At 38.7% G+C, this 27,635-nt stretch overlaps 1 protein-coding gene across 1 annotated transcript; it reads left to right on the forward strand.

The window, feature by feature from the left end:
• Positions 1-11,359: 11,359 nt before the first annotated feature.
• Positions 11,360-26,006, forward strand: LOC139736046 (polyamine-modulated factor 1-like). Its single transcript, XM_071646793.1, has 5 exons — positions 11,360-11,541; positions 18,144-18,252; positions 18,778-18,881; positions 21,442-21,640; positions 25,267-26,006. The coding sequence occupies exons 1-5, from the start codon at positions 11,360-11,362 to the stop codon at positions 25,348-25,350; spliced, it is 678 nt and encodes a 225-aa protein (XP_071502894.1). The 3' UTR covers positions 25,351-26,006.
• The last annotated feature ends 1,629 nt before the right edge of the window (positions 26,007-27,635 follow it).

A 27,635-nucleotide genomic window follows, 5' to 3' on the forward strand; every position in this document is an offset into this window, starting at 1 on the left:
ATTACAAATATCGGAAAATGACACCCCGAAATCCTAATTAATGCAAACTCCAAGACCCAACGTTACCCTATGTAAAAACGACCTGATTCGATTACAAATATCGGAAAATAACACCCCAAAATATTTTAAAAATCTAGATATTTGACAACCTAGGTTTCACGGAAAGTTGGTACAATCAAGCATCAAATCTCACTCTAGCAGAAGCAAAAATTTAGTTAGCGCCAGATTAAATGAAAATTATAAGGAAGAGTGGCGCAGTGATGTATAGAAGACATTTTAATCCCCAATGTTTGCACTATCGAATTTTCAAGCAGGAGCTTCATTTTAAGAAATACCTCCAACACTGGAATAATTCGCAGGGAAATTTTCATGCAAATTCCATTGTGCTAATCACAAATTCCCAGCAGTTTCTGGAAGATATTCAAATACTTTAAAATCAAAGATTGTGTGAATAAAAGTGGTGATGAATTCTATTACCTTTTCATTGCAGCCTCTGAATGAACAGCGAATCTACAGAAAAATACCCAAAACGAAGGTGGATCATTTAATTGTGAAAAGTATGAAAAGAGGGCAGTTCTTTCTAGTTAAACTAAGTTTTGTAGTTATAGATGACACATGTTAAGATGATTATATTTCGTCCATTTCCTAATTACTGCATAAGCCTTTTTTTTTACAGATTGTGACTTCTTTATCTGTAACTTGTCTTTTCCCTCTCCCCCTCTTTCTCTTCATTTTTCTTCCTCTCTTTCTCTCTCGTCTCCATTTTTCCTTCATTCTTTGTTCACTTATCATATGCATATATTTCCGTACGTCTTTGGGTTTTTTCTTTTCCCTTTTTGTTTTTCTTAACTATACGTGACTCGAATTTTTCTTTTATTCTAAATTTGTACAGCTGTGCTCATGTCATCAGTTTTGGGTCCTTCTCACTCTTAGGAATTCCCTTTCCCCTCTTTTTCTCTCTCACCGCCTCTCTCTCTCTCTCTCTCTCTCTTTCCATATTTTCCTTCTTTTTGTTTGTTCACGAGGTCGTGTATTATGACATGCCTACATTACATATTACTGTACATTTTCTTGGTTCTTTTCATCAATCGTGATTCACTCTGATTTACTTGTATACTTATTTTTTATATTTTCAAGTTACTTGCAACTCTGTTTGTATTATTGAATTGAAATATGACTTTACATTGGACTCCGATACCAAGAATATGGGTTATATAGTGAAGGAAATAAAATGTTAACTTTCCACTAATCACAGTACTGCAAACTTGTGAAAGGAAAGTGTCTATCGATTAACAGGTTCTGAAATGCAAACTCCTTAGCGCAGTTGGTCTTAAAATGAATCTGTTTCCCCACAAATTCCTGACAATTACTGTACCAAAACAATCAAAATCACATTGGCTATGTTAATAGTTGCCTTTGTATGTTAGTACTTTTATCAATGTTTGTTCACAACATCAGGTTAAACAAAACCCCACATACAAAGAATATTTATATACTAACCAATTTATATTCAACTTTGACACATCGACAGTATCATTTATTTTAAGAGACAATTTAGGAACCAAATATCACAACAATGTTATGTTTGAAATGTTAAATCATTCTGTTCGATATCAGCTCCCCTCTCAATCTCTTCTTTCCCTTCTAATCTTAAGTTGTCTCATCTATTCCTTCTGTTTCGTATCCTAATTCCATCTCATTTTCTGTAATCATTGCGGGGCTTTAGTTTCAGTTGTTATAGTTATTGGCTTGTTTCTAAAGGTATGAATACTTTGCTGTTGTTGTGGTTGTTTGTGTAAATTACGGTTCTGTTATGATGGGATTTTTTTCGGGGGCCTATCTAATATAATGGCTGTGCTTTTGATTTAGACTCCTCCACTTAGGTTCTTAAACTAGTTATTTACGGTTTGTTGCAAGCGTCTATAATTTGAACATGTTTTGAGATTATTATGTTTTTACATAAAAGATAGATTTTTCCTTTTTTTTATAATCATTGTAACTCATTTTTTCCTGTTCTTGTGAACGCAAAGTGGAAATGAATTCAGATCAATTCAATCAAAGTAACGATGTGATTTTTTTTTTGGGGGGGGGGGGGGGGCAGGTAATACATGTTGCGTAGGCTCCTTTGACTACATAAATGCTCTTCTGTTGCAAAAGTTTCATGTGCTTTATCATTTTTTGTACGTCCAAAAAAATGGACAAAAATGCTATTGTATATATAATCATTGTAAGTCAATTATGTTTGTTTTTGTGCTAGCGAACACAAAGTGGAAATAATTTCAAATCGAATAGAATTAATCAATCATTCATACAATCAATCAATCAATCAATCAATCAATCAATCAATCAATCAATCAATCAATCAATCTCAATCAATCAATCAATCAATCAATCAAGCAAGCAATCTCCTAGACGGTGCATTTTGTTTTACCTATTGTGAACAAGCATTCATGAAAGTATTAACATACAAATATAAGTCACTTATCAGTATTGATATTACCTATTATTCCATCGTTTCGGCACAGTAATTGGCAGCAATTTGGAGGAATCAGATACAGTATTATAAAGAAAATCGATCTAATGCGCTCGGGAGTTTGCGTTGCACGATCTGTTAATCGATCGACACCTTCCTTTCATGACGTGTTTGCGGGACTGTAGTCCAAAGTTGAAAGTTCATTTTACTCAACAACCCATATTCTGTCTATCGGAGTCCAATTTAAAATCATATTTCATGTTATTACTTCAATAGTACAGAGTTGCACGTAACTTTAAGTCTATACAAACAACTATGATACAGTAAATAAGAGTGAAATACGATTGATGAAAAGAAACAAAGAAGAATGTACAGAAACACATGCTTTATATAAACGATATAGTGAACAAAAAGGAAGGAAAATATGACGACAGATGAGAGAGAGAGGGAGAGAGAGAGAGAGAGGATAAACAAAGAGTAAGAGGAAACTGTAAGAAGGACACAAAGCTGATGACAAATTCCTTGGACAAATTAAGGAAAGAAATATGAGTAACATAATAATAAAAAAGAACAACAACAACAAAAAAAAAAGCAAAATCAAAAAGCGTAAAAACGTACAGAAATATATTCATACGATGAATAAAGAATGTTCAATGTTTCTTAGGGGCAACATATGTGGGTTCACATGTCTACGGGCAATAGTAAATAACTTCTGTGTCCCCTGACCCTCATTTTGGCTCCATTTATTTCATTTTTATTTTGTGTGACATATACAGTAGGCCTACAGTGCATTCCTTTGTAATGTTCATTCTGGTTTTGTTTCATGTTTGAAATGTTTATGATATGTATCCTATATTCTTTACTTGGTCGAATAATTACATGAAATATGGACACAAGAGCGAGAAGAGAAAGGAAGAGAATGAGGGGAGAGTGGGATACATGTTGCAGATAAGGCACAGGCTGTAAAAAGGGTTATGTAGGAATTAAGAAAAGGTCGAAAAAATATTAGTCATCTAAACATATTTCCTTATTAACTTTAAAACTTGGTTTAACTAGGAAGGACTGCCATCTTTCCACAATTGAATAATTGATCCACCTTCATTTTGGGTATTTCCTGTGATATCTGATTAAGTATTTCTTTCGCTGCTCATTTAAGAGGCTGCAATGAAAAATTAATCACCAATTTTATTCTTATTGCAATGGGTACAAAATCTTTAATTTCTAGGAATGTGATTATATCTTCCAGAAACAATTGGCAATTTGGGATATGCCCGACGGAATTTGCTTTAAAAATTCTCTGCGAAACATTGGAGTGTTGGAAGTATTTCTTAAAATAAAGCTCCCGCTTGAAAATTCGAGAGTTCTAACATTGGGAATTAAAATTTCCTCTACATCACTACCTCCACTCTTGCTGGAAACTGTTATTCAGTCTGGTGCTAATTAAATTTGCGCTTCTGCAAGAGTGAAAATATGATACAGGAAAATAATAGTGTTTTGGAAGTATGGTTTTACATGTCCTATATATAATATCGTGTTTGTTTGTTTTTTAATATCGAGGTGTTATTTTCAGATATTTGTAATTGATGTAGGTAGTTTCCAGGTAGAAAAACTTTTTGTTTTGGAATTTGCATTACTAAAGTGTTTCGATGTGTCATTACCCGATATTTATAAGCGATTTAGGTTATTTTAACATTTGAAATGTTTGTACATCGGGTGTCATTTTCCGATATTTGTAATCGATATAGGTGATTTTCACATAGGACAGCGTTGTATCTTCGGGTTTGCATTAATTAGTACTAGGTGTTACAAAAAAAAAAAAAACCTTTTCCCACTCTTGATGCTTAATAGCTCGAAAACTATATATCAGATAAAACTGTCATTGATTTGAGTAATAGCTGAATAGTGTACATTTTAGTTAGAGGTGATTTGAATATGAAAATTATCAGTTTTATGAAATCCATGATTAATTTCAAAGTTAGGTTCCAGATTTTGGTCAAATTTTAACCCTCTGTACAAAACCTGAACTTTACACAGGAACTAATGACGTGTATGTGAGTGTGTACATTCATTCATTCATTCATTCATTTATTTTTCATTTCCAACAAAAACATATAAATATATTACAAAAATTGAATACAGTGCATAAATTTCATCATACAAAGTAAAGGATAAATTTACAGAAAACTTGTAGGTATAGGAAAATGTTGGAAATGGGGAGGAATGCTAAAAAGCTGAGCTTGTAGGCTGCATTCCCCCCACACGTAATACAAGAAATTATATGATCGATAGACTGATAAGCATTGAAAATGGATGAAACAAAGAAACTAAGACAAAAAGACCTATAACCTAACTTATCCGAAACAAAAACCCTGAACAAATCCCTACACTAAGTCGCTGTCATGCCGGAAAAGAGAGGAGAGAAACAAAATAGTATGTGTGTGTGTGTGTGTGTGTGTGTGAGTGTGTGTGTGTGTGTATGAGAGAGAGGGGGGGGGGGGAGAAAGCAGCTTAATGCGTGGAGTGAAGATAAAAGACAAAACAAAAAATAGAAGGACACAAGAGGTAGTGGATGGATGGAGCCGTTTAGCTGTAATTCCAATAGAATATAAGGTTGGATTTTACACTTCTTTGCAACCAATAAAGAATCAACAATTCTTATAACTGTTCAAAATATTTTTCTTCAGATTACTCTTAAAGGAGCTTAAACTTGGAGATGTCCTCAAACTGTTAGAAAGGTTGTTCCAATATTTAGGTCCAGCAAATGTAAATATAGATTGTGTAAACATTGTTCTAGTTAAAGGCAGATGGAATTCATCTGAGTGACGAGTTGGATATTTATGGAACGAGCGGTTTCTCGCAAACATGCTTGTGAAGACAGACGGCAACAAATTATTAGAAAGTTTATACATAAATTGGCCAAGACAATAATAATAAATATCAGTTATCTTTAAAATTTTGTTTTCAGAAAATAAAACATCGGTGTGGGCTCTCCAAGAAACATGACAAATTATTCGAAGAGCTTTTTTCTGGAGACGGGACAGTCTGTCGAGATATGATGGATGTGTGTTCCCCCAAGCTATGATGCCATAATTCAAATAAGGTAGAATCAAAGCTGAATATAACATTAAAAGGGTGGGAATAGAAAAATAATATTTAACTCTATTAATGACACCAATATTTCGAGATATTGTGTGACAAATACTATCAATATGTGACTTCCATGAAAGTTTATTGTCAATAACCAAACCTAAAAACTTCATTGATGCAACTTCATCTATAACTATATCATCTATTTTTATATTATTAGGAAGATTATTTAAAGTATTACTAAATAATATACATTTAGTTTTAAGAAGATTTATAGACAACTTATTTGACCTTATCCAACATAACAATCTCTTTAATTCAGAATTTAACAAATCCACCAAAATATGAGGATCTGAATGAGAAAGAAAAACATTAGAGTCATCAGCAAAAAGTACAAAAGATAAAATATTAGAAGCATTTATTATATCATTTATATACAAAATGAATAAAAGAGGTCCCAGTAAACTACCCTGAGGAACACCACAGGTGACAGATTGGTTGCAGGAGTTTTGACCAGATAGAAAAACATACTGTTTACGATCAGAGAGGTAACTCCTGAACCACTCCAAGGCCTTGCCACGTATACCATAGTGACATAATTTATGAAGTAATATTTTATGATCAATGGTATCGAAGGCCTTGGAGAGGTCCAGGAAGACACCCACTGTGTGATGAGCCCTATCTACTGCTTTGGCTACTTTTTCAATAAAGGAGAGAATTGCTTGAGAAGTGCTATGTCCTTTGCGGAAACCAAATTGTGAATCAGAAATGATATCATAAAAATCAAGAAATTTAAGGAGTCTAGAATAAACAACTTTTTCTAACAATTTTGAAAACGATGACAACAATGAAATTGGTCTATAATTACTAATATCTTCCTTATTACCTTTCTTATAAATTGGGATTACTTTAGCAATTTTCATTCGTAGCGGAACAACACCACTGCTTAATGACAAATTAAAAATGTAAGTTAAAGGTTCAACAATATTCTCAGCTATATTTTTCAAAATAACGTTATCAATACAATCAGGTCCCGAGCTTCTTTTACTTTCCAAACTCATAATGATATCTTTTACTTCATAACTAATAATCGGATCAAAAAAGAATGAATTTAAGTTGGGTAATTTAAGAAATTCATAAAAATATTTTTGACAAGCAGGAGTTTTATTAGCAAGATCATGTCCAATCTGCGAAAAGTAAAGGTTAAATGCATCTGCAATCATCACAGGGTCTGCTATTTCCTTGTCACCAGAAACAACTCTTGTAACACAAAACTTATCATTTTCTTTATTTATAGCACTGTTTATTATTTTCCAAGTTTTACTCATGTCATGCTTACAAAAGGATATCTGATCCGCGTAATACTTCTTTTTTTCATAACGCAATATTCTTGTAAGAGTGTTTTTATACATAATATATTTACGATGAGATTGTTCAGTACGTTTGATTTTGTCTGCATAATACAAATTGTTTTTCCGGTTTATAGATCGTAGAAGAGATTTTGTTATCCATGGTGATCTAGGATACTTTTTGTAATCACGTTTAACTTCTACCAAAGGAACATATTTCTCTAAATGAGAATTCAAAATATTCATAAAAACATCAAATGATAAATCCGTATCATGAGTGCTATATACTTCTCTCCAAGTTTCTTCATTCAGACTATTCTTCAAATTCTGTAAGTTATCCGGTGTGACTTTTCTAAATACTTCTCTAGTGGGACTAATTGGTTTCGTGGTGACTGGGATGGATGTGAAAATTGGAAAGTGGTCTGATATATCTGCTAAAATGATATTCGATTTAGGAGTAGGCGTAATATTACAAAATATATTATCAATAAGTGAAGCTGTATTATCTGTCACTCGGGTGGGTTTAGTAATAAGTGGTAAAAAAGAAGCTGAAAACATACTATCAAGTAAATTCTGAGAGGCATTTACTGTGTGGCATTTCAATATATCTATATTGAAATCGCCCATAACAAAGCATTTTTTATTAACAAAAATTGGGTTATGGATGAGATCCTGTAAGGCTTCTAGAAATAATGCACTGCTGGAGTTTGGAGGTCTATATATCAATATAATCGAAATATTCCTAGACTTTGGGATATTTATTTCAACAACCAAAGATTCTAAAATTTCATTCATGGAGTTAAGTTCGGTGTGTACAAAATAATCAAAACGTTGTTTAATATAAAATGCAACCCCTCCTCCTACCTTGTTAGTTCTATTATTCGTAATAAAATCATAACCAGAAAATGCAAAAGAATTAGGGGAATATTTAGTAAGCCACGTCTCAGTGAGCCCAATAACAGAAAATGAATTCTGGGTAGGATTTTCTAGTAATGATTGTAAATGTTCGAAGTGACCCTTCAATGACCCTGAACAATGGACCTGGATACCACCTGTTCAGAGCTCTGCTCCAAGGCACTTGAATGCTTTATTAATTATTCATGATGGATTACCTGGGCACTGTTAGTTTAAATTCCTAGCAAAGGGTGAAATGCATGCACATGAAAAAAGTAAGCACATGTTTCCATGTGCTTGCATACACCACATTTCAGAATGAATAAAGACTAGCTGTGATAGTGGGATTTCTCATGAATAATGTAGCATTCAAATCCTGGTCATTGTCCAGGACCACTGATTGTCTGGGTGTCAACTACACACTTCCGTCAAGGAGGTTTAATACATTGGAGTTCCAACTGGCTGCAATTATTCAAACAATTGTCAGATTTCTATTGATGTACAAAAGAATTCCACAGGTGCACTTGTGCCTTTGATGATCGATGTTCCAAGCCGCCGTCTTGCTGAGCAGTCTGAAGATTCATTTTGAACGTTACCATAATGTTGGCCATATTTTGCTTATTTATTTATTAAATGAAATGAAATTTTACGTAATGATAAAGCATGTAAAACAAAAGTCAATTCCGTCCAGAAATTTGCGCAAAAGTGTAAATCAGATCTGTATCATGTGAAAATGTTTAAAACTACCATCCTGGAAAGCTGCTTTTATCACTTTTCCGCTTAATTTCCACAAATGAAACTAATGTGGAATAATCTTCAAGTATAATTCTTTATTGATAGATATATCAGATTAGTGCCCGGGTATGCCCAGTCGAGTAATTTTCATCTTTATTTCAACATTTTTTTGCTCAATTTCTATTCGCGCATCCTCGTGTCTGTACCACCTACCTTTTATAAGAAGGGACAGCGAAGAGTAATTACCATCACAAAGACATATCTTCCTTTGAAAGGGGCTGGTGATTATGCAATGAGACACGAGTCAATTGTCTTCCTATCTGAGCGGCAGATCCAGTTTGCCACATGCTTCAAATATTTTTGAGCGGCGGCTTCGAACATCTAGCAAAGTATGGTTGTGACTCCATTCTCTAGAGCCTCCTTGCTTCCATACACACCAATTCACTTCAGTGCAAAGTTAAAGTTTTGTACAGAGGGTTGAAAATAGAGCAAAATCTGAAACCTAGCTGAAAAATTAATGTTTAATTTAATGAAACTGAATTATGCTGTCATTTTGAAATTGCTTCCAACAAAATTGTAAACTATTCAGCTATTGCTCATATCAATAGGCGTTTTCACATCAGCCCGATAAAAATCCAAGCTCGAGATATTTTTCGCAGAAAATAGTCAGCAAAATAGCGCGCTATTTCGAAACATCGAACTGATGTGAAAACGCCTATGTCAGCGTTATCTGATATATAGTTTTTGAAATATTAAGCATCAAAAGTGGGAAATGTTTTTTGTAACACCTAATATTTATATATTTGTAATCGATATACGTGGTTTTTACATAGGATAGCGTCGTGTCTTGGAGTTTGAGTTGAGTTTGCATTAATTAGTATTTCTTTTTGTTTTTCCATAATCTTTTATTGATTCCATATTCAATACAATTTCATAATAAATCAAATCACATGTATTACAGAATCCACGATTCAACAAAACACTATTATAATGAAATAAAGCCAAGCTGTACTTTCAGCAGGCACAGTGCATTAGTAAAGAAAATACAATTCACCGAAAAAAAAAACAACAAACACTACTACCTTACTTTCATTAAAATCAAATGGAGCTGTCCTTTTAGCATGACAGCGCATTCATTAAAAAAAAAAGAATATTTATATTAAATGGAGCTGTACTTCCAGCATTGGTGTTTCATAAAAGAAAATATTTAACACATCAATTTGCACCCAAATAAAATCGATATACAACCAAATGGAATCAATATTCCCTTTAATCACCCCCCTCCCCCTCCCCCTCCCTCTCCCCACTACCCTTCCCCTCCCTTCCCCCCTTCCCCGTGGACATCTGGCTCCGGGTCCTTCCATACTTATTTTCAAATTTTCCCATTTACTAAAATGAATGGTTAAAGTTCCCCTCTTTAATGCTAATTTCTTTTCCTCAAATCTATCCTCTAAAACATTATTTTTCATTTCATTATATGTAGGCGGCTTTCCATATTCTCTACTTTTAAAAATCAAATATTTAACCAAAATTAAAATATTATTTAACAACTGATGTTTTCCCCTATTATCCTCCTTCCACTTCTTCCACTTCTTCCTTCCCTTCTTCCTTCCCTTAATGATCGATCATTAAAATCCGTATTTTTGTGCCTCATTCTGTTCTACATTTTCTGAATTTTGAAAGCAAAATAAAATGTAAACGACATCTGTTTGGTCAAAAAAAAATATGAATTCGATGATATTTCTATAAAATGGTTTTCCGAGTTTTTGCTGACTGTTGAGGTGAGATGCCTGAAGTAGCAAGTACTTAAGTAAACATGACGTTAGTCATTCTTCGATAGGATGGATTTACTTGATCGATATCTGCTTCGAGACGACTATCAAAGTGGCCCAGGAAGAGAAACAGGCCCCAGGTGCTGTAATTCACCCTAATTTTCACCGCTAACCACGTTTTGTATTAATGTGCATTAATTAGTATTTTGCGTTAGTTTGCATTAATTAGTAGTTCGCATTGAGTTTACATTGAGTTTGCATTAGTTTGCATTAGTTTGCGTCAATTAGTAGGACCCGGACGCGTTTTTTTAAGACGGCACAGATTGGGGCATGGTGCGTGTTAAACCTATGGAAAAAAAAAACGTTTGGTTAGGGTTTTTGGTTAGGGTTAGGGTTAGGGTTAGGGTTGCGGTTAGGGTTAGGGTTAGGGTTAGGGTTAGGGTTAGGGTTTGATGGTTAGGGTTAGGATTAGGATTAGGGTTAGGTTTAGGGATAGGGTCCCCAATAGATTTTTAGGGTCCCCAATCTGCGCCGTCTAAAAAAAACACGCCGCACCGGACAGGAGTTACTGTAGTTCTGTGGTTCTATTATATACACATGGACAAAACCACCTAAACCTAATCCCGTTTTCGACGTTGAGGGCGTCAATATCCTGTATAGCAAATTACGAGCAGAGCTGAGGGTCTGGAAGCCAGACTAGTTCGATCGGTACGGTAAACAGAATTATGGAAGCAGGAGCCCGTCAAAAACATGGATATACGTCGCGTAGCAATTCGAATTACTACGCGACGTAAATAATTACGTCGCGTAGTAATTCGAATTACGACGCGTAGTAATTCGAATAACGACGCGACGTAATTATTTACGTCGCGTAGCAATTCGAATTACTACGCGACGTATATCCGTGTTTTTGACGGGCTCCTGCTTCCATACAGAATGGCGCATAGCCATCATGCATGGTGTGTGTGCGGAATTCGGAAGTAGCACTAACCAAAGAGCATAGAAGCTCTATACTCTTCGGCACTGAGGGATACGCGCGGGAGTTACAAATGGCGGCTAAGACTGAAGAGATTCGGCACGAAAAGAGAACTGACGATGGAGAAGATCCAGACTCCCAATTACCTCAAACTGAAGTGAACGAAAACACGAGCAATGATAAGGATGGAAAGCGTATGATACACCTCAGGGATGCCCTGAGAAAGACCATAAAGAAGTGCATGGATTCTGCCAAGTAAGTTCACGAGTAAAACCTTGGGTGACCCTAACCCCGTCGCGGGGCGCTGTAACATATTACGTATTTGTCCGTATGGGGTCGCTGCTGCGGTTAGGGTGACCCGCACCTCGCTATAGACAGTTAATGTCTATGCATATTTGAATCACATTTCGTTACTGAAATTAAATGAAATTGGAAAAATGCTGAAGATTCCAATGGAACCACAAAATTCACTGTTCGATACCGGAAATTTGCAGCTATTGTCCTCTAAACGCGAATGATGCAAAAAAAAGTTGCACGCTGAGGAAGGGGCCCGCAACTCGCCACCCGCGCTGCCATAGACAAAGCACGTAAAACGCGGCCGTGATGCTCCCATGGCCATAGACAAGCACGTAAAAGATGCGTGCGGGTACTTAAAACACGTAATCCCAATATAAATTTCAAATATACTACGAGTACGAATGTTATTGTTAATGTTAGGCTATCAATGTTAGATTGGAATAGATCCCAATGTAACTTTGCTCTTGATCTTCAATCCATCATATCAAACAAATATGATAAGACTAACCAGAGTGGAGTGAAAAAGAAAATAGTGTACTTGCAAGAAAATATTAAAATAACATTGTCTAGAATTATGAATAAATGAGGTTATTTTCATCGCTTTGCGAGCGAGGTGGTCATAAGTACAATTGGGTAGCCTGACCGGCACGACAGCGGCTGCGTGTAGTTAACAATTGGGTGTTTATGTGGCTATAAACAGCACGGCGCTGTGTGTTCCCCAACCCAAACAAAGATATCTCTGAATATATTATAATTTATATGTACACGAGTGTGGCTGTATCCAGCGACTCAGGCCGTGGTTACAACCACACAGGTGTGGCTGGATGGTAAAGACACACGCATGAGGTAGTGCTATAGTATACACAACAAATTACAAATTACAGTGCAGGTTAAAATAACTAGATTAGATGGGTACGGTACATTTCCTCATGCACCTAAAAAACACCCCATTCCCATCTAGCGGAGTTGAATATCCTGCACCAGTTGCTTAAACTGAACTAAAGACAGTTGAAGGCCTCTTGGGGCCGAGCATCCAATTCCACATTTTGCATGATTGTGTCTGGCACTCGGGGAAGAATGTCTTTTGCCCCAATTGCACAAATCGCCCACAAATGTAGAATTACAGAAATTTATTGAACAGCACCCACTAGATCTATAATCATATTGAATCGCTAATGTAGAAATCATTTCAAAGCGTCACCCACAAATGTACGTACAAACTACAAATTATCTTGTCACGTGACTCACGCCCCAGTAGGCGAGGTCACGTGACCACCAATTCCCGGTAACCATCAATAGGCTCCGAAGGTCGATGGATGTCGGTCGCAGGCCACCACCGCTAAACAAGTAAGTTGTGAGATTTTTGGTTTAAACTTTCTTTCCATCATGAACTCACCACAACGGTTAAACTTACACAGACGTCTCGATAACGATTTCGGCAGTGATTGCTTAAAGAAATTCAGGGAATTGGAGAAGATTGAGCGAAAGATCGCCCGGTTCAGAAGTCACTTGCACTTTTCTCTACATTGTCTACATCGGGACATTACACCGCGTAGCATCAAACTCAAATCATCAGTTCACGGACACAGAGCTAACCAGATCGTAATACAGGCGGAAAGGAGTCTGTTATCGGAGAGGATACGTCAAATAAATTACAGGATTAGTGAATTTAACATCCAGAAAACGGACATAGACGAATGGTTGTTTGCTCGGTTACCCAGCGACAGGTATGATGAGATCTGCCATTTTACCCACAATGCCTCGCGTGCAGAGGCCGCCGTTTGCAAACAGAGGCAAACCCGGAAGTTTTCCGATCTCGTGCACAAACAAAGTAAACACAAGGAAAATACTGACAATGAGCATCATGGTATTTCTTCGGAGGAAATTGACGCAGTTAAGGAAAGATGGGTGATCAACAAATCTGATCACCAACTGAGCCAACAGGAACTCAGTTTATTACAAAGAGGACTTAATTATGCTGTCACGCCGTCGAGTTTGCCTACCGATGAGCTTATTACTTCCATCGAGTCTGCCGCGAAGTGTGTTGGACTGGATTCTGATCAGGCAAGTGAAATACGATCTAAAACCACTGATCTCTTACGTAAGGCCCAGTTACCCAAGAGTAACATCACTAAACAGGAAAGAATAGCCATTAAAACTTTGAAAGACAATAATGACATCATGATTGTCCCTGCTGACAAGGGTAGAGCTGTTGTAGTCCTCAACACTACTGACTACAAAGACAAGGCCTCTGAGTTGCTTAGTGATGAGAAAACTTACAAGAAAATGAAGTCTAATCCTACCTCGAAGTACAAAACAAAACTGATTAAGATCTTGCAAAGTGTGAAACAGAGTGGTGCTATAACTGACATCAAATACAGACAATTAGATCCTACTTGTGAGGAGGTTCCCAAGTTCTATGGTCTTCCCAAAGTGCATAAACCGACTTGCCCCCTCCGCCCTATTGTTGCATGTAGGGGTTCCATCTCATACGATATTGCCAGATTTGTCGCGGATATTATCTCGCCGCTGGTTGGACAGTCAGACTACCATCTTCAAAACAGTAAGGACTTAGTGAACAAGCTTTCTGATCTCGTGCTCGACCAAGATGAGGTCATGGTGAGTTATGACGTAACAGCCCTGTTCACTTGTACTCCGGTGAAGGAATCACTGTCCATTATAAAGGAACGTTTGCGCAATGATACCTCGCTGATGGATCGCACGGAGTTATCGGTCGAGCAAATTATGAACTTATTGGAATACTGTCTCACCACCACATACTTCCAATACGATGGTGAATTTTACCAGCAACTGGAGGGTGCAGCCATGGGCTCTCCGGTGTCTCCCATCACTGCCAATCTATTCATGGAAGACTTTGAATCGAAGGCACTCAAATCGTATCCTGTCCCCCAAAAATTTTGGGGTCGTTATGTGGACGATACAATTGTTGTCATAAAGAAAGATCAAATTGACCAGTTCACCGACCACATCAACTCCCAGCATTCTTCCATCAAGTTAACCATGGAACGGGAAGAAAATGGACAAATTCCGGTGTTGGATGTACTCATTTCACGGAGTCAGGAAGGCCGCTTGAGCTTTTCGGTCTATCGCAAGCCCACCCACACAGAACAATACCTGAACTTCACTTCTCATCACCCCCTCCAACACAAATTAGGGGTAATTAGGACATTAAATGACCGAGCACACACCATTGTGTCCAAGGAGGAAGACCGACAACAGGAAATCAACAAAATCCGCAAATCACTTGCTGTGTGTGGGTACCAGGAGTGGACTTGGAACACAGTAGCCAGGAACAAGTCTCGCGACGACAACAGGATTCCCAGACGTAACATCGTTCCATCCAAAGGCAATGTCGGCATTCCCTATGTAGCGGGTGTCACTGAGTCTCTTCAGAGACTATTTAGATCTCATGGCATAAGCACATATGTGAAGCCACAAAATACACTAAGATCACTCCTGGTAGCACCCAAGGACAAAGCTAACAAACTTGACAAATGTGGTGTCATATACCAGGTACCATGTAGAGAATGTTCATCAACATATGTAGGGGAGAGTGCCCGACCCCTCAAAACTCGTCTGGACGAACATGCCCGACCTTCATCACCGGTCGGCGGGCACGCTTCATTCCATGACATTGATTGGGATGGAGTGAAAGTACTGGACAGAGAGGATAATTGGTACAAGCGAGGAGTCAAGGAGGCCATCAACATAAGGAGAACTAAAAGTGACCTGAACAAGGACCAGGGACGCCACCACCTGCCCAGGACCTACGACCACCTCATCTTGTCACGTGACTCACGCCCCAGTAGGCGAGGTCACGTGACCACCAATTCCCGGTAACCATCAATAGGCTCCGAAGGTCGATGGATGTCGGTCGCAGGCCACCACCGCTAAACAAGTAAGTTGTGAGATTTTTGGTTTAAACTTTCTTTCCATCATAAACTACAAATTAGTTATTGGCTTTCGTTGATATAGGTTGTATCATACAGACATACCCAGCGTATAACTAAACTAAAATATGCTGTGGACAAGTATGTGTGTGTGTGTGGGGGGGGGGGGAGCAATATAGGGATGTGTGTGCATGTGTATGATAATGTGTTGTGTATGTTGGTGTGCTGCTAACCACACCATCGACCCTTAACCGAAAGATTGATCTACTTGTCATCGGGGATATGTTCCGCAGAGACTGCGTCTGGCTTCACAGAATACGGAGAAGAAAAACGATCAAGTCAAAAAATTATAAAAGACTCCTCTGGACAGACAGATTTTTCTGTCTAAATCAACCCTAACGTGTGGTTGCAGCACCCCAGGGTTAGTGTGCTGGCCTACAGCCCTGTTGACTGTCACTGTACAGAAGTCTGTTTGGACTACTAAATACTGTATACGCTATAATTTTCGCGTGTGGTTAAATTTGCGATTGGGGGACCAGAGAAAATATGAAGTGGCAAAGAAAGTGTGAATTTTCAACTTACTAGCAAATAAGAATGATACTAGTTATACACTGCATGAAAAAAACTTACCAAACTCTGCGAACTAGTAAGTTAGAATTCAACATTTTTGAAGTGGTTAAGTCCATCGCGCTAGATTTCTGATGAGTGGTCCCCTTGCGGTAATGGATTGGCTCTCTACAGTATTCGTAAGTATGAGACGTGGACGTGCGTAAACAAGCTTAGCCAGTATGGTCTGTTCGGTAAGCCGTGACATGGTATACTAGTACTGAAATGTTCGTATCATCAAGGCAAGGGATTCATTTTGGAAGGTAATATTTTCGCGTGTTGTTAATTTCGCGAATAGCTCCCGACTCGCGAAATTCGCGAAAATAAAACCCACGTGAAATATATAGCGTATACAGTACTATACTGATTTTTTTTTTTTACAAATCCCACCCAGGTTTACACTTACAGTATACAACTGGTGTATAACCCTTACACAACTATTTGCATTTCATGATAGAATATGAATATTTTGTGCTGCTGTGATTATCCCTCATTGGTTTTGCATATCAATGCAAAAATGTTTTGCAAGTATAATTTACCATATTGTATGAATATTTATCCTTTTTAGCTCACCTGAGCCGAAGGCTCAAGTGAGCTATTGTGATCGCTCTTCGTCCGGCGTCCGTCGTCCGGCGTCCGTCGTGCGTAAACTTTTTACATTTTCATCTTCTTCTTGAGAACCCCACGACCGATTTTCACCAAACTTGGCAGGTAGCATCCCTAGGGGGATAGGATCTCAATTTGTTCAAATGGGCACCATGGCCCACCTGGGGGGCCCCAGGGGGGCCCAAACACCCTAAAATTAAGGAATCTTTAAAAATCTTCTTCTCTAGAACCAGAAGTGATAGAGCTTAGTTAATACTATGAGTTAGTACATTGATGACTGTAGTTTCAAGTTTGTTTATGAGGGAATCAGGGGTGCCCCCCTTGGGACCCAGGGGAAGGAGATGGGGAGGGGCCCTAATGGGGCCTAAATTGTACATTTTCATCTTCACTTTGATATCCCCATGTCTGATTTTCACCAAACTTGGTAGGTAGCATCCCTAGGGGGATAGGATCTCAATTTGTTCAAATGGGCACCATGGCCCACCTGGAGGGCCCCCAGGGGGACCCAAACCCCTAAAATTAAGGAATCTTTAAAAATCTTCTAGAACCAGAAGTGATAGGGCTTAGATAACACTATGAGTTAGTACATTGATGACTGTAGTTTCAAGTTTATTCATGGGATTGGCGGAATCAGGGGTACCCCCCCCCCCCCCCTTGGGACCCAGGAGAGGGGATGGAGAGAAGTCCTACACTACAGTTGTAATGGGGCCTGAATTGTACATGTTCATCTACTTCTTGAAAACCTCATGATGAATTTTGACCAAACTTATCAGGTAGCATCCCTAGGGGGATAGAATCTCAATTCCTTCAAATGGGCACCATGTCCCTCTTGGGGGCCCCTAGGGGCCCACCTCCCATCTCCCCCCCCCCCCCCCACATTAAGGAATATTTAAAATCTTCTACTCTAGAACCAGAAATGATAAAGCATAGTTAATACCATGAGTTTGTACATTGATGACTTTAGTTCCAAGTTTGTTCATTGTAGATCCAGGGCTGTTCCCCCCCCCCCCCCCCCCCCCCCCCCCCCGCCCTGGAGTTGGGGGGGGGGGGGGTCCATATGCAGACCTAAGTTTCCACTGTTCTCAGGTAAGAGTGTGCAAGAATGCATGGAAAGGGAAATTGCGATACTCAGGTGAGCGCGTGACCCGCGGGTCTCTTGTTAATTTGTACAACGTGTTCTCAGTCCATGCAAAGAAATTGACTGTAAAACTGGTTACAGGAACAGTGTGAATTATGTACTCCAAGTAGTTACCTTGAGGATGTCATTAATGATGTCATTAATCAAATAGTTACTAATGCTGCTCTGTTCTAGGGGACTCATGGGAGTGAACAGACCCAAGCTTTACACTGTCAAGAAGTTCTACTACTCCAGTACTTGTCTGTCAGCTGTGTACAATCATGTCTTAATTTCACTTTGATATTCATTTTTTTTTTTAGATTCAGCATCTTCAGCAAGCAGTATGGTAACCATATGCTGGACAGAAAACCTGAAGTCCTAAAGAGGGTCTATCAGCAATTCAAGAAAGAGCTTGAGACATCCATCAAGGTACAATGTACATCAATGGGGAAAATCCTTTTCACAGAAACGAAATGTGTGTTGACATCTTGTATAGTGTATGTCATATTTTGGCATGTGCACAAAAGTGACTGAATGGCGAAACTGCCAGAAGCTCCTCCAGTTGTATAGGTTCTATAAATTTAATTCTGCAATGCATTGATCTGCATAGACCTTTGTACATGTGCAAAATTATGTGATATAATTTCTGTGGTCAGCAGTCAGACTTCTCACTAGCTCATACACTGATTTGTTGAAAAAAAAAAATCATGTTTGTGTTTTGTGCCAAAGAACATACTTCAAGATGACTGCACTATAAGAATGAATATACAATTGTAGGTTAATAAAATAGGTAACTTCAGCTGACCTACAGACTTACAGTATAAGAATTGTGTATATGATAATTGCTGCATATGTCAACCGAAACTATTTTTTAGTGACCTAGATTCTAAGATGTGAAGTTGTATGGATTTCTGTATTTATAACCTAAGATTTCTGTATGGGTACCCTTGATAGACTGAATTGGAGCTTGTGATCAAAGAAGAGAATCTTGTCCCTCTCTTCAATGAGCTGGATAGACTAGCTGAGGTTGCTACTGATGATACAGCTCATGATGCCTGGTAAGTAACACTACATTTAAAGGTACTAGCCCACATTTGCAAACCCACGAAAATCAAAACTGCATAAAACAGGTCCAATATGACTTCAAGTACAAGTTATAACAGTAACATACCTCACCTGTTGCTCTTTGTCTATACCATTCGATAAAAGAGAGAAAATCATCGTTTTAAAATCAATTTTCAAACCGGGTCAACCCGACCCAAAATCGAATTACGAGCGCGGGCTAGCTACGTACTAACTGCGACCAGCCCCAACGTGCAGCGTTGGGGCTGTGCCATTTTCGCATTCAGATCAAGGAGTTGTACAAAACGGGTGCCGTTTCCGCGCTATATTTCCTTAATTTTTCAACAAAAACTACTAGGAATACTTACATGGGTCGATTAAACCTAAATGATTAATTTCGGCGACTGTTTGATGCATTTCATTGCTTATGATGCAGAAAATGTTGTCTTATAACGCGAATATCTTCAGCTCACCGATGCTCACTGAAACTCACAATCACTTGCACAGGCGCACAGCATGCATGCAGTGCAGTGCATTGAGAGCATGCGTAATGCGTACTAATGGATATAGCAGCAAGTCTCTCCACTGTTGCACTAGGGCAGGCCGCTTATTACTCCTAAAAAAATGTAGAAAATTTTGCAGTTTCTAGATAAATGGGTGAGAAAAACCAAGTCGAAAAGGTAATGTATTAATTGTCACTGTGTTTATGATAGAAATTTAGCCGTGCTTTATTTGTGAAGTCGCCGTGAATGTGGCAGTGATTTTTGCTCCCGCTCAGCTGCGAGGTAGCCGCCAGGACCGCGCCTTGCGGCGCGGTTTCCGGGGCTAGCTACTAGTACGTACATGTAACTTACACATGTATCGCATGCAAGTAGTACGTACGTGGACCGGAGCTAGCGAGCGTTATACGCATGCATACGGTGCATTTTCATTTATTTTTATGAAAGTAATGGACTCATTGGAACGAAATTTTGCACAGGTGTTACTGCAATCATACCCAAACTCCATGCTAACTATCAGACCAATTGCTGCAGGTTTACAAATGTGGGCTAGTACCTTTAAAAATGATTGCCTCTGAACCAATACAAGTCAAGAATTTATGTTTTGCTTCCCAGCAGTCACAAGGTTAAAGATTTCCTTCTAGTTTGATATTTTATTTGGGGTAATGAAAGATGATTTTACTATTCATTGTCACACTTTGCACAAATGAACACAGTGGTACAGGAATTCTTAAATCAGATTGTTTGAAATATTTGGTACACTGTATATTAGGGAAAGAAGGATTCCAGAATTTCACTGCTCAGTTAATAGCTCCAAATGCATACCAACCTGCTAGAATGTTTGAAGTCATTTGATATTGAACTTTGTACTTTAGTACAACATATGTATTCCAAATGGCTTTGTTTTTGCAAATCTTGCAGGTTAATTAATACTCCCAAAAGTAACAACATGCTAAAATATTAAACTAATATGGTCTTAATCTCAAAATACCTAATTAGATGCAGTTCATTGTTTTGATTTAACTATTTTATTGCCTCACAAGATTTGCACACAAATTTCATTGTCGAAAACTAAATCTTAACCCATTCTTCTGGCAATTCGAAGAGAGCTTTCAATACCCCCAAATGAGATTCTTTTTGCAAGTCGACAGAGAACGGACAGGTTGGTAATCCACCTGTGTGAAAGCAGTCAAGCGGTGCATGTATCCCCTTTCCACAGTCAACGTAACATGTGCCATTGAACAATGAAAATATGAATCGGGCAAGAGGTATGAATAGAGCGTGCGCTGATGTGCTCACAAACTCTTGTTGTACACAAAAGAGACACCTGTATGGGGTGAGTTAAAGCTGAAATCTACTGAGCTCAGCCTTGATTGCTATGTACATTCTCATACGAGTTTATTGTGAAACAAGTGCACACTATACATTAGAAAAAAGGCAAATAATACTGCATATACCAGGTTCCTGTAAAAAATGGGTTAATTAAAGAAAAAAATATATTTATACAGTTTCACTGAACTTGTCATGGGTATCATGTCCGAATGATATGGCTGTGACTTACTGCTGCAAGGAGCAGTAGTGTACTGGATAAGACTCTAGTTTTAATCCCGTCCTGTGGATTTTCCCTAGGACATGATGTTTTGACCCATGGGTATAAATGGGTTCTAGGGCAATTCCCCCTGGACAATTACCCCAGACACTTCCCCTGACACTAACCCTAATCCTAATCCTGAACTTAATCCTAACCCTAAACCTAACCCTAACACTAATCTATACTCTGACCTTATCACTAACCAAGTATTTATATTTACAGGGTAATTGTCGGGAGGGGGGGGGGGGGGGTAAAAATGGTTACCTGGCAATACTAGGGTAATGATAATTGCAAAGCACTCTGGTAGAGCAGTTCCAGAACTGAAGAGGCCACTTTGGAAATAAGACCATATTATTTTTTAATACCATGTGCAATGGAACTTGGCATAAGGCTTCTTTAACTATTGTTATTTTCCTCAATAATTTTACACCAGGTCATTAATCAAACTTTTTCATTTGTGTGCAGGCGGCCATCGGGGGAGCCGGAGAAAGACTGCCTCAGCCAGAGAATGAATGCCAAGCTGAAAGAAAAGGAGAGACTCAAACGAATTTTGCGCCAAACAGAGGAGGAAGGACAGCAACTTCTCCTGAACATCAGAAGTCACAAGATGAACCTTGTAAGAACCCAGGCCAAGATCAAGGATCATCTTGAAGCATTCAGCCAGGTAAACTCTCATCTTGTTAAAGGCAAGAGTCCACAAGAATCTTGTGTTCAGGCAGGATAGATAGAAACTCAGGATGTCATGTTTGCGTGGTACAGTACCCTCCACTTGGTGTTGGGCAGAGCAGTTGTTACCACACACTATTAAATTATACATCTATCTGTATCAAATACACAGCATGGTATGTCACACAACAGCCACAGCTCATCTAAAGTCATGCAACAACCTTTGCAGAAACCCCAATTTTTCTCGTAATGCTTTCTGAAGAAAAGATCTTGAAATTATTCTGTTTGAATAATGTACATTGTATGTACCCTGTTGATGCCATACTGCAAACGATAATTGGTAATCCATACCAAAGCCCTATTTGCATGAGGGCAGAATGGTCATTCACAAATGTAAAATGTCCTTCCAAGTCACATCAACATGACATTTTAAATCACAAGAAATGCAGTCAGTAGTGTGCCACTTGTGTGGAGGTACTATTTTTCTCCAAACAGCCAGGTCACATCAACCCTTTATCCCCCCTGGCCTGTAGGACAGCGACAAAGGCTCTCCACCCATCTCTGTTGCTGGCCATCCTCTGGAGAGAAGCCCAGGACTATCTGTGGTCTGATACTAGTATTTTACCCTCTACTGTTCATCTGCTTTAGCTGATTCCAAGGATGTGTAGGTCATACCTTGATCTTCACTGTGGCTGTGTTTAGTGCTTTCTTGGTCATGCCAGTAGCTCCCTCACGGCTTTTACTACTGTCAATCATACCAGTCCCTGACTAGAACTCAGGGGCACTGCCCACATCAGATCGAGTGTTTTTTCTTGTCGCTGTGTCCGTAACATGAAATTTTTTTTTTATGCCTCCGCAACGAAGTGGCTGGAGGCATTACGTTTTCGGGTCGTCCGTCCGTATGTCCGTACGTCCGTCCGTCCCGTTTTGTTTTTGTCGGTATCTCAAGAACCGTGTGGTGGTTTTACATCAAACTTGGTATGAGGGTATATTTTGGGGGATAATACTTTGTGTGGATTTTAGGGTCACAGGGTCAAAGGTCAAAGGTCACTGGTTATTTTGTGAAAAAAAATTGAAATTTCATGTTTTTCTCCATATCTCGCAAATGGTTCAAGGTATCTTCATGGAACTTAGTATATATGCTTGTACCGATGGGCAGTGATTATCTAGGGAAGTTGGGGGTCATGGGTCAAAGGTCAGGGGGGTCAAAGGTCAAGGTCAAGTCCTCAAAATATCACTACTTTCCTTAACCCCAACTAGGCCGGGGGGGGGGGGCCTCCGAGGCCCCCCCCCCCTCGACGTTCCGCGCGATGTATCGCAATCGCAAAAAGCTATCGCCGCGACGTTTCATGACTTTTTTCTTTCGAGTCTCCCGCATCTTTTGACACCAAATTTGCGACGCCCGGGCGTGCGGTTCCGAAGTTACGCATGAATATGTACATACATGTCAGACCAAAAATTGCTCAAAAACGTTAATTCGTGTACAATTTCAATGCAAACTGTGCTTACTGGCAAATTTCATAAAAGCATGATTATTTTGGTGTTTTATTGATTAAAATCAATGAATAACATATTTTCTTGTTCGGAGCGATGTCGCAGACAAATTTCATCGAAAAAACAATGAAAAACATAAAGTCGAAAAAACAAGGAAATACATAAGAAATTCAAAAAACAATAAAATACTTAAGAATTTTTTCTGATATCACAATTTTTTTTATTACATTTGCTAAGGACACTAAAAAGAATATTTACACAAAAAGTGTGCCTGTTTTGAGCTTTTTTGTGTGTGATTTATACCAAATAGTCTGATTTTATGCATCATCATGCATAAATTAGCATAATTTAGCATAAATGATGATTTATTGAAAAATTAACTTCATGGTATTTTAGATTACATCATAGGCAATGTGTGTGCCAATTTTCGTCGCGATCGCGCGGTCGAGGGCCGAGATCTGGAGGGGGGGCCTGGGAGGCCCCCCCGGCTCTATCAACTACCTAAATAGCCCGGCCTAGTTAGGGTTAAAATGCAATATGCCTGAAGGTTTGTTTTTTTTTAAACTTGATGTATGGCATGTATTACCCAATATATATTTTTGGGGAAGTTTCTTGCCAAAAGGTCAAAGGTCAAAAGGTAAAAGGTCAAGTGAAAGTGCTAAATTGCACTTTTTTCCTCCATATCTCGAAAGTAACTCAAGGTATCATCATGAAACTTACATATTTATGCATGTTCAACCTAACAGTGATTCTCTTTGGAACTGTGAGGTCAAAGGTCAAAGGCCAGGTTTAGATAATGCTATTTTCCCATTTGATACTGAAATTATACTTTTTCTCAATACCTTGAAAATTACTCAATGCATAAACTTATAAAAGGGTCAAAAGTCAAGTAAAAATCATCAGTTCCCCAAATACCTGCACTCTGACATTTTAATCATTCATCCAATTGAACCTAGTTCTAGGAAAGTGAACATTCAGCACATTTGTGTCAAACCTGTCATTTTAATATTTTGCCAATTGTGTGAAACTGTCATCACACATTGTCAAGACATTGTACTATAGACCTTTTAGGAGAACCATGCATTATGGCGGAGGCAAATCAGTAGCCGTAGCGATATATCTAGTTTCTGGGATAGAATTGTTAGTCCTATGCCCAACCCCCAACCTGGAGGACCAGTGGATTGCTTTTCGTCTGGTCTCTACCCTTTGACCAATCCAGCTTGGGTGCCTCTACTACGAGCAAACACTCATGGTGGCATAGCTCTCTGGGTCACTGAGATGTGCAAGCCCACTGACCACTACAAGGTGGTAACCCACGCAATGGGAGCCTGAAAGTGGAATTAGCTTATTAATTTTTCTCAAGAGCTGGCTAGACACATATGGTGATGATTGTGTGTCACTGTGTGTGTGTAGTACCGGCACAAGGGTTTGTATGAATGCGTCTACCTGTAGTGATATGACCAGTTGATTGATAACTGCACAAGTGACTTGTTAAAATGTAAATCTAAACACTCTTTTTCTCTCAGCACCTCAGTTTCTTCAGAATTTATACCCTTTACATGTACATCCACTTTAAAGACTTTCTGCAGAAAATTATAGGAACAGATGATATTTGTTTGGAAAACTTGTACCTGTTTAACCAAATTGGCTACCGATTACAAATGCTGCAAATACAACACACATCAGAAGTGTTTGTTCAGCTTGTATGTCAAATAGGCGGAGTATCCAATTAAGCAGTACATTGCACTCCTGTTACAACGAACAGGTTTATAACAAAATGCTTGTCAGAATGAAGTAAAAATTCAGGCCAAAAGATTATCATCTGTTGATACATTTATGTACTTTACTGTTTGGCTGTAATGAAACTTTGATATACCCAAAGAAAACCACCGGTCCCAAAGACTTTATTATACATACAAGTACACTGTAACAAGAGTGCACCGTACCTCAGACTTTGCAGAGACTACTGGTACTGTATAGAAACTGTGTGTGATTAATGTATTAAAGCGTTAAAAAAAAAAAAAAGATACATTGAGTTGTTTGAAAGATGGTTCTTACATTGCAGGACATTGTGTACATGAAAACTACTGATAATTCATTATTTTGCTAAATGATTTTCTTCGTGTGTAGGCTTCTGCAGCAGCTGACCAGGTTCCAGTATCTGAAATTCACAGAGCCCTGAAAGAGCTCAACTCACCAGTCAGTCAGCAGTGATGAAGTCAACATGCAGCACCTTGATGGACATGTTCATTTCACAGCTTAAAGTGTGGCAGACCTGGAGAATTTCTAGTTCTCATATGGAAAAGGCTTGGAAATCAAATGCATTCTCCTGTTCACTCTTGTCATCTACAGCACAATACAAAATTTGTTTGTTCAAATATCAAGGGCTGATATGGCACAATCTATTTTTGTTGTAAGGACCATGTCCAGATATACAGAGCTCTTGAGAGGAATAGGAGACAATAGCTGAAAGTGACAAGGCATGTATTACAGTGTTGAAACTGATAGGTCTCTATAGTTTAGTTTTACATGCCATCCCTCTTCCTCTTGAAGTACAGTGCACTCCCGTTACAACGAACACGGTTATAACGAAATTTCGTTATAACGAAGTGAAACTTCAGTTCCCAAAATTATCGCCACTAAAGTCTATGGTACAAAATTTGCTTATAACGAACACGGTTATAGCGAAATTTTCGTTATAACAAAGTCTTTTCCGAGCGCCACTGACAAAGAAAAACAAAAGAAATGTGCTCCGTTATAGCGAAATGAGGATCGCTTTCGAAAATACGTAGCGGAACAAGCATTTATAGCGTCTCTGCATGGGCGAACACGTCACATCACTGTGTGTTCGCTTGGTGTGTCACGCACAGTTTCCGAGGGGAACTTGCATTATTGTAATACAATAATCTGAAATTGAATAACTATAATGTTTTATTGTTCACATAGCTTTCCAGTGTATGACAAGTATTCAACAAACAGAATATGATATATGCGTGGCTTCCTTGTTTTCGTTATATATTGTATTTGTTCGGTTATAACAAAATTTCGTTATAACGAAAGAAAACTGCCTGTCCCGAGCATTTCATTATAACGAGAGTGCACTATAATAAATAAGCATGCACATTGTGAACATCGACTTCAGAGAGAAACATGTTTAGAATTTGACATTCAGATTCCAGAATACTTCTAGTATAAATGTAATGGGAATTGATATCATACCACTGAAGACTGCAAATAAAAATCAATAAGTCAGGGCTCAACATTAGCGGTCACCCAGGTCCCACTAAAAGTTGATGTCGCGCCACCAAATTTCCCAAAAGGCTATCATTTTTAGTGGCCAGATCAGGTACTTAAGATTCAAAATGGAGTGATATATTTTTGTTTTTTGGGGTCCACTACATTTCTCTTTTGGGCCACCAAAATTTTAGTTTTAAACTTAAAAGATTTTAGTGGCCTGAATGAGCCACCAGAGAAAACAGTGTCAAGCTCTAAATATTAAAGTTAATGTTACCACCTCATGAATGACTATTCATCCTTTGATTGGGATTTGTTCTTATACGTGTATATCAAGGGCGGTAAGTTGGCTCAGTCGGTAGCGCGTCTGCCTCACGATCACGCGGCCAGGGTTCGAACCCGAGACTGGACTTAGCAATGTTGTGTGTAAACATACCATCCCCTCTAGCAAGAGGCAAAACACCATGTATGAGAGAGTCACAGCTCATGCACGTAAAAGATCCTGCTTCATTCATTCATCGCAAAGAGCAGGGTGTTAACCCAGTGAAGTGGTCCCACCTCACATCCAACTGGACCCCATGGAAGACCAGCTTAGCATAGCTGAATATGGGCTATCCAGCCATCTTCTCAGATGGAAATGAACAAACAAACAATATCATTTCATTACAAGAAAAATTAACCCAGCATGCTTGGAGAATTCTTGGGATGACTTAAAGGCACATAGACCCAGTGGTTTAGTCAAATGCGTATGCAGAAGGACGGCACAGGTTTCCTACAGACTCCTACTCAAGGACTCCTCTTTGGCACTTACGTTTAGACCCATTCCACGAGTCCTCTGAACCGGGTCTACGCATCTTTAAGTGTACACATGTTCAACTAAAGACCATCATTGTTTAAAACTTGATAACTGATTTTGACGAATGAAGATGCTTTAACAGTAAATGTAGTCACAAAGTGAGGGTGAAGAAACACAATTTCAAATTGTACACATGTTGATTTATCTGTCAATATATGTGACCGTGCATCACATAAGCAACAAATCATGCTCTTTGGTTTTATGTGAGGACTCAAATGGGTCAATCTATTCAATATTCAGTTTTTAGCTCACCTGAGCCAAAGGCTCAAGTGAGCTATTGCGATCGCCCTTCGTCCGGCGTCCGTCGTGCGTCGTCCGTCGTCCGTCGTGCGTCGTGCGTCGTGCGTAAACTTTTTACATTTTCATCTTCTTCTTGAAAACCCCAAGACCGATTTTCATCAAACTTGGC

This window comes from Diadema antillarum, unplaced genomic scaffold, assembly GCF_040938485.1.
Source record: "Diadema antillarum isolate AM-2024a unplaced genomic scaffold, OU_Dant_1.0 seq00000620_RagTag, whole genome shotgun sequence".
Taxonomy (NCBI): Eukaryota; Metazoa; Echinodermata; class Echinoidea; order Diadematoida; family Diadematidae; genus Diadema; species Diadema antillarum.